This window comes from Durio zibethinus, chromosome 28 (genome assembly GCF_047325235.1).
Source record: "Durio zibethinus cultivar Kanyao isolate XHJ-2024 chromosome 28, ASM4732523v1, whole genome shotgun sequence".
In the NCBI taxonomy this organism is placed as follows: domain Eukaryota; kingdom Viridiplantae; phylum Streptophyta; class Magnoliopsida; order Malvales; family Malvaceae; genus Durio; species Durio zibethinus.
In genome coordinates, this window is record NC_143189.1 from 1,509,778 (window position 1) to 1,517,957 (window position 8,180).

Genomic DNA, 8,180 nt, shown 5'->3' on the forward strand with positions numbered 1-8,180 from the left:
TAGAAACATCTTTTGGAAAATAAAATTTGTTTAATGATTGATTATGTCAAAAGAAAAGTAATACTGATCGATAAATAAGAGAAAAAAATAGTATAATAAAATAGTTAAATAAAGAACTACTTTTTTTGGGCTTTTGGCTACAATGGGCAAATGGATTCTTCTTATTTCGCGGGAGGTCGTAAATGGGTCGGGATTTAAAGCAGGTTCCAGTTGTAACATTTAGATGTCTTGCTTCCTTGCCAAGCAAGAGTGACTAACTTTTCGTTCTATTACTTCAGAATTTACTACTATAGCACATTTACCAACACCCTGTTTCACACAACAATAATGGTTTTCCTTTTTTCTTCATCACATAACCTTCCCAGCTATCAGAAATAGCATATATATAAACAAAATATTTCTATTTCTAGAGTTGAGTGGGTTCAATTTAGTCCACTTGACACCATGTAACTATGTCCCTCGCTCACCAGCAAGTAAGGCCCATGACCACAAAAAAGCCATCTAAATCTACACTTTATATACGGAAGTTTACAAAAAATACATTCTGAATACTCCGCTACAAGAATTAGATTTGAATGTTACGGATCAAAACTTAACAATTAGCAACAACAGTCTTCTCAGCCTTCAAGTACAATCAAACCAAAATCGTCTATATTAGTAAAAAGCAGTTCCGTTCCTGCATGTAGTTTTGGCAAACAATCTCGAGTAAGCGATGCAATAATCCTTCTATCTTCTGCGCTTGTGTTCTTTTCGCATTTCTGCTATATAGCTCTCTAAGTTTGACTTAATCCATAAACGTATCTGTATAAGATCCTCCTTGGTTGATTCATCTAATAAACATACACAAGATTTAATTTAGTAAAATACTATAACACCAGCATATGAGAAGTATAAATGTGGTTGCTCCCACAGGCCTAGACTCAGAAGGAACGAACTATCGATGCTCCTTATGGTCAGGTAGTACATAACGTTTGCTGCAACCATATAGTTCACGGCAATATGCAAATCTTTGATGATATAAAGATTTTAATCAAACTAGGCGGTATAACAATAAAGTTTAGTAATTATTATAATGGTCAGCACATATGACAACCTTGATAAGCCATTCTATGATTCTATCATCTATGAAACATAGTTAAATCCCTAAAAAGGTGTATTGCCTTTATACAAATTTGAGGAACTCAATTATAGTTACCAATGTTTAGCCATGCTTCAAGAGGCACTCTGAGGGAGTTTCTTGTCAAGTAAGCTGCATCTTCCCAAGAATATGGAGCTCGTTTCACTTTGTATCTCCAGAACCAACAGACATACCACAACAATAGCTGGAGAGACAGAAATTTAATCAATAACCAATTTCAGTCTGAAAACTAAGGTTGAAGTCTAAGTCAAGCATTCTTTTGCCAATGCAACAACAGCAAGATCAAATACATAGGGTAATCACTATTATTAATATGAAATTGTTGCTATTCTTAGCTTAATAGCTGGTATTCTAACCTTGCCAATAGTGTAGGGAAGGAGAATGAAACGGACAACAATTAATTCCCAGATGGAGGGCTTTTCGGCTCCCTTAATGTCCAGCTCAAGCTCTTTGCTGAGATCTTCCTCCTTTTTCCTGCTGTCAAAATATGGGTCATATTGTTTTTATTTAAAAAAAGAAAAAAGCATGCACAAAGGGTTTAAAGGATGGCATATGCACATTGCTCTATATGTGGTTACTGTAAACAAAACCACATCATTGGAGTCTAATTTTATGGGTCAAAAATCAAACAAGTATATGCGGTATACTTGTCCATTTGCTTGTTACTCTTCTTCTTATTAGTTGTTCCTCCACTACGTTCAAGTTCCAATGCCCGCAGTCTGTTTTTGTAAGCAGGTGTCTTCTTGACCATGTCTACAGCCTGAATCCAGAAAAAGAAAGGAGAAAAAAAAAGTAAAATAAAGGGAAAATGTAAGCATTTCTATGCGACAAATAAGTAAAATACATTAGAAAAGTTATGCCACAAAATTCTCTTATGGTGCTGTTTTATCATCATAACTGGCTGTCTCCTCTTTGAACTTCTTCCTTTTTGTGCATTTGGAAAACGCTGAGGAGAGGGGGGAGTTGAATCTTTGAAGTTGACTCTCCATTGGAAGGGTAACAAGCAGTAAGCTAAGCTTTAGTTGTTAGTATATCTTTTGAAGCTATGACAAGTGCTATTGTAACATACTAAAAGTCACATTGCAAAAAGTTCAGTCTACTTTGTGATACTACCTACCAATATTCAGCACATCCACCAAACGACATAGACATTTCAGAAATAACCATATCTAGACAATACTTGATGGTAGCTCACCTGATTATACCTTGTCCACCGATTTAGATATTGAAATGCTGATAGAATCAGAAGAAGACCAACCAAGACAGCACGAGGATCCTAGAAAGCACACATATGGAATAGCAAGAAACAAGTCAACGCAAAACCCTTATGCCAAACCAGAAAGAATACATAATAACCACAGAAATACTAAAATAGTTCTCACCGTTTTGTGACCATAATATGCATGATAGTAACGAGCTGTGTTATAAAATACCTAAATGGCACAAAAATTCGATGATTACAAGTAATTTAAGAGAGAAATATATAGAAGGTCAACTCTGGTGAAATCAAATGATCCACGATAATAACTAGAGTGACAAAGCCAAATGAAAACACAATTTTACGTAATGCAACTCTTAATACATTTAGCAAATTACAAAAAGCCTTCAATAAAAACTTAAATTTCACCTCCTCAGGATGAGCAATTGCATAATCATATTGCTCCCTCGTGGCTTCATCTTTCAAAATCTGCCAAAAAAAAAAAAAAGAAAAAAAAGGAACACTTTTTATTCAATTTTAAGAGGGGGGGGTGGGACAAAAAGTCACTAGCTTTTACAGTACTAATAGGAAAAACAAACTGTAAATCTCAAATTCAATGTAAAAGATATAGCAAATCGAAAGAAAAAGGATTGTAGTTACCTCATAAGCATTGGCAATTTTCACAAAAAGCTTTCTCGATTCCGGATCTGGATTCTTATCCGGATGACTAAACAGAAAAAGGAATCAACTTTAAGATGCAATTAAATCAAAGAAGAGATTGAAGATGTTAAAAAGAAGAACTTACTATTTCAAGGAGAGCTTGTAGTAGGCTTTCTTGATCTCCGAGGCATTAGCATTTTGAGAAACCCTAGAAAAAATAATGGAAAAGTTAAAATTAGTGGAAGATTAAAATATGAACAGAGAGAGATAAATTCGGGATGGAAGATAGGTGAAAGTGAGGGAGCTGACCCTAGAAGATCATAGCAATCGTCTTCGTCGCAGTAAATGGAGATCGACGGTGAGATATATAGAGATAGAATGAGTATCGATACGACTGCGCACCACCGTATCGCGGCTGGTGGCGCCATCGTCTTCATCGTGTTTTTCTTTGTTTTCTTCTCTGGTCTCCTTCGAAATGCCTTTACGGTTGGAAGCTGAAAACAGACTTCTTTGATGTAATTACAAAAGTACCCCCTGATCTGATCAAAGTCAACGAGTTCTCGGGTTCATAGTTTTGGCTGGGCGTCCACTTACTCTGTAATATCCAGGTTTTTATGGGCTTCAATTAATTTACTGGATCCAAAATGGGCCTTAAGCCCTAAATTCAGAAAAAAAATAGTTGAATTGGGCTTAAATTAAGCCCTAACCCATTTTTTTTAATTTAAATGAAGATCTATTCGAATCTTTTTTTTTAATCGTAAGATTATGTTTTAATCACTAAATCAAATGTTAGGCTCACTTTATTTATTCTTCATGCTTGGCAAAATCCAACTACTTGTCTGGAGATGAAAAACAAATGGCTGACATAGTGTCTACATATATACATTGTAGCCGCCACACATTTTTGTTCCAAAATGAAAGTTTAAAGAAGGTGAAGAATTTCAACATTAATTTGCATACTGCTGTAGCTATAAGATCTAGGTAAGCTAAGCAGTGTGTGTTCTGGATGAAGTTTGACGTGCTGCTTTGCATGCACATGGCAACTATGACAATGCCTACAGCAGCAACTAGCTTGCATGAGTTAATCATTAGTTTTTGAGCTTCTGTGACGTTTTTACTCACCTCTCTCTCTCTCTCTCTCTCTCTCTCTCTCTCTCTCTATATATATATATATATATATATATATATATATATATACACACACAGTAGGCAAGAGTTGTGATTCCCTTCCAAAAATTTTTTATCTCTGTTGTTGTACATCGATCAGTTTCACTTAATTATTACTTTATCTTCTCTTTTCTTTTGAAGTTCTTTGTTTGATCCCGTTTCTAATAATAAATTAATATATTAATCTATTAATTGATTCATCTCATTGGTCAATTTATAATATTTTATTTATAAATTTAAAATTTTGCTTAAAATTCTAAAGTTTGACTACTATATTTTAACGTTGCGTTGGAAAAGTTTATTTTTCTATGGTTATTTCCTTTTGTGTGATTATAACTGAATTGAAACATTCTGTCATAACATGGAAATTAAACTCTTCAAGAAATACGCCTGAACATGAAGTTGATGGAAGTAGTTGATGAGACAAAGCCATCACATATTGCACTATTAATCCTTGTTTTTTTATATACTCTTAAAAATGAAATTTAAGTAAGCTCTCTTAGACCTTTTATAGTAGTTATAATTACTTTTTTAATTATTAATATAATAATGCATAAAAAAAAATCCAAGTCTCATTTGAAACGGATTACAAAATATTATAATCTAAAATTATTATTTTCTTAAAAATAAATAGATAAATAAATTGAATTACCCATGTCCCATGGATTGGTAGATTTAACATTTGAATTTATTTGATAACTAAATAATATATCATTAATACAAATATTTGAGACCAAATTGATAGGATAAATAACATACTATAATATAATATAACCATTGATTCTATTTCTTTTTTCAATTTAATGAAATGTTAAAACTAAAAAAGAAACCACATTCACTTTCTCGCTACAATTATGGAGTTTGAAACATTAATTGTACGGCTAAGTTCATTATGTACAACTATTGTCAAATTCGTTGTCCTTCAATAAAAGAAACCAAATATCTTAACCAATATTCATTAATGGTTCATGAATACTTATAATTGTACTTAAAATTGTACTTAAAATTGCTGAATCAAATTGAAAGGCTTGGATGCAACATTTACTTTTGAAACAAAATGAAACGAGTCTTTCAATCCTTTTTCTCCCATTTCTAATCAAACAAAATGATATTCATACATAAGTTTTGCAACTATAAGTTATGAACATAAGTCTCCTCAGAATTTGATAAAGAAAAGCATGTTTAGTGTATACCAGTGGGTAAGAACACCAAATTCAGGAATTGGAAGCCTTTATATGTACACCAACAACCATGATAGGCTGTTATTGACATGAAGCAAAGCAACACCATTTTTTTAGAGCATCAATTTTACAACTAAAAAATCTTTGTCTAAACTCTCACCAACTCCTACCACTGTGAAGGCAAATCCAAGTTGATGTTGATAATTTAGAACATGGTGTATCTTACATTGGATATAAAGATTTAATTATTGATAAATTAAATTAATTTTTGTATTAATTTTATTCATATTTTAAATAATTATGTTTGAACAGAAACAATTATCATATTACAAATGGTTATAACTATTTGAATATAAATAAATTATTATTCATAAATATCATGATTATATAGAAGGTCATAATCATTTGAATGAAAGTTTATATCTATTCATTCATTATAAATAAATATTTCAATATAACCATTTTCACTACTTCTAATTGGAGAGTTTGAGGCTTTGTTGTATTTTAAAGGCATAATTGCTTTTGAAAAAAATATTCTTCACGTCTCAAAGCCAAAATTTTTTTCTATTATTTCTCTTCTCTTATTTATTTATTTTTAACAATTTAAAGGCAATTATGAGAAATCTATATTTTGCATGAGAAGGATACAAGGAAAAGAAATTAGCATGATTCAGAGATCAATATTAGAGAAGATTCAAGATGTCAAAGGATTAATGTTTTTATGGACCAAAATATTAATTTTCATAAAGATCTTCATTAGAAGTATGCATTTTATTTTTTGCATAATTGCTGGTAAAAAGATTCACTAAATGAGATAAACACATTAACAATTTATTTCATTAGTGTGTAAAATCAAAACACAATATGCAAAATATCGATTACATTGTATAAGTTTATGCATATATTGAAATTCACTTCACAATTGGGTTTAATGAATTGTATTATATTTATTTGAAAAATCAATGTTTATAAAGACTAGGGTGAGAAATAGCCTGAAAACATAAAAGAGAAAGACATGAATTAATTTACAACTAAAAAAACTATCACTTGTTATCAAGTAATGAATTAAATTAGGTTATAATAGAATGACCAATTATTTAATTGTCATATCTTGGTTATACATAGAACAGGTAAATTGTGCAATAGTTTCTATGAAAACAATCAGAAATGGGTAAAAGAATTTACCATGATAAATTAGATGTAAGTAAAGAATATATGCCGAAAATAAGATTTAACTACAAGATTAGTTTTATTATTAAATTATGGTACCAAAATTGAGATAATAAGTTGAGTCAAGCTATTTGTATGATTCTATCTTTGTTGGTCGTTTATAAATCAAATGTTGATATATATATATTTAAAACTTATTATTGGTTCAAATTTTGACTAGCGTTTAATTTTTATGAAAACCAATTAAAATTAAATTGATATATTTGAATAATTATTATTAAGATATGGTGTTTCATGTATTAATTGGTGGATAATAAACCAAATAATGGTTATTATCAGAAATATAGGTAGTGTGACATGTATTTTGCTTACTGGATGTATTATACTAAAAGTGATTTTATAAAATAAAATTTTATTGTGAACAATCACAAAGTGAAAATCATAAAAAGCAGTCAAAGAATTAATCAATGGTTACAAAATAACATTATTGCTTTTTGCATATGGGATATTGATTAAACGAAAAGGCATGCCATTAAAAAATATTAAAGCATTTGTCGGTTACTAGTATTTTGAATAATGCTTATAAATGTCTAATTAGGCATGTTTATAAATTAGAAAAGAACATACAAATTCAATGTTTCAAAGGCACCAATACATGCATGTGTTTAATTTCATTTTGTGATGGCATGGAGAACATTGATACAGTTTGCTATATATTACAAAAATGAACTGAATGGGATGAAATTTTCTTTCTTATACATATAAAAAAGATATAGACTGTAGAGATAAAATGTCATCGTCCAATTAATATATTATTAGTTAAAGACAATGAAGTTATTTTTGCTTCTTGCACTTGAAAAATGGCCTTTTGTAGGCTGTTAAAATGAAAAGTGAACAAGTTTTCAAGATTTTCAATAGTTTTTTGACAATGGCAATAATGTGGCTGGTTATATACTATATTAACATATGGGCTTAGATAATAATATTAGTTTGTGAAAGTCATAAGCCATAGAGTTAGCCAATTAATGATTTAACCAATGCAAATTCATCATGAATTTTTGCATGAAATATGAGTAGAACTCATATTATAATTATTAGTTATACTATTTTATGAAAATGATTATTTGGATTCATATTTCATGACTTGCATTGATATGATGATCTAGATATGAACATATTAGTTACAAAATGATTGTGAAAGCATTTGAAATTGGAGTTAAATATACTATAGACTTTTATTGTATAAGGCATATTAGTCCTATGAGTAAAGTTTGAGTTTATTATATATTCGAAAATGTTATGACCAATTAAAAGTGATAAATAATAGAGATATATAGGCTACACAATGGTGGAGAAATAAAGTTCTCATACAATTTGAAATCAAGTTTAGAGGTTTCAATAATCATGAACTTGAAATTAGCCATTAGGCAATTACTATATGCATTGAAAACTCATGATAACATTTGAGATAGTTGGTTTTCACTAAAAGCCATTATTATAAATGAGATAACTTTAATAACCAAATCTATATGATTTATCGGTATGAGGTGGATTATTATAATTGACTTAAAATAGCCATAAGCCAAAATTGATGCCATAATCTTGATCACGTTGTGGTAATTTTTTGTTATATATATGGTCTAATTCATGGATTGTACAAACGATT

General features: G+C 30.2%; 1 protein-coding gene across 3 annotated transcripts; it reads right to left on the bottom strand.

The window, feature by feature from the left end:
• Positions 1 to 382: 382 nt before the first annotated feature.
• LOC111280495 (chaperone protein dnaJ 50-like) lies at positions 383 to 3,488 on the bottom strand. Of its 3 annotated transcripts, none has more exons than XM_022867955.2 (10): positions 3,306 to 3,488; positions 3,142 to 3,204; positions 2,997 to 3,063; positions 2,766 to 2,825; positions 2,521 to 2,571; positions 2,334 to 2,414; positions 1,786 to 1,898; positions 1,495 to 1,615; positions 1,196 to 1,322; positions 383 to 830 (listed from the first exon to the last, which is right to left on the bottom strand). In XM_022867955.2, the coding sequence occupies exons 1-10, from the start codon at positions 3,431 to 3,433 to the stop codon at positions 727 to 729; spliced, it is 915 nt and encodes a 304-aa protein (XP_022723690.2). In that variant the 5' UTR covers positions 3,434 to 3,488; the 3' UTR covers positions 383 to 726. The 3 variants fall into 3 exon arrangements, with proteins under 3 accessions (XP_022723690.2, XP_022723691.2, XP_022723693.2); XM_022867956.2 differs by having other exon boundaries at positions 1,495 to 1,612; positions 3,306 to 3,486; XM_022867958.2 differs by lacking the exon at positions 2,521 to 2,571.
• Positions 3,489 to 8,180: the final 4,692 nt, after the last annotated feature.

Excerpts from the sequence above, each read along its gene's own strand:
- LOC111280495 (XM_022867955.2), bottom strand. The coding sequence starts at position 3,433 with ATGAAGACGATGGCGCCACCAGCCGCGATACGGTGGTGCGCAGTCGTA. Across the intron at positions 2,826-2,996 it reads AAATTGCCAATGCTTATGAG|ATTTTGAAAGATGAAGCCAC; the intron begins GTAACTACAATC and ends TTTTTTTGGCAG. Across the intron at positions 2,415-2,520 it reads CATATTATGGTCACAAAACG|GATCCTCGTGCTGTCTTGGT; the intron begins GTGAGAACTATT and ends TGTGCTTTCTAG.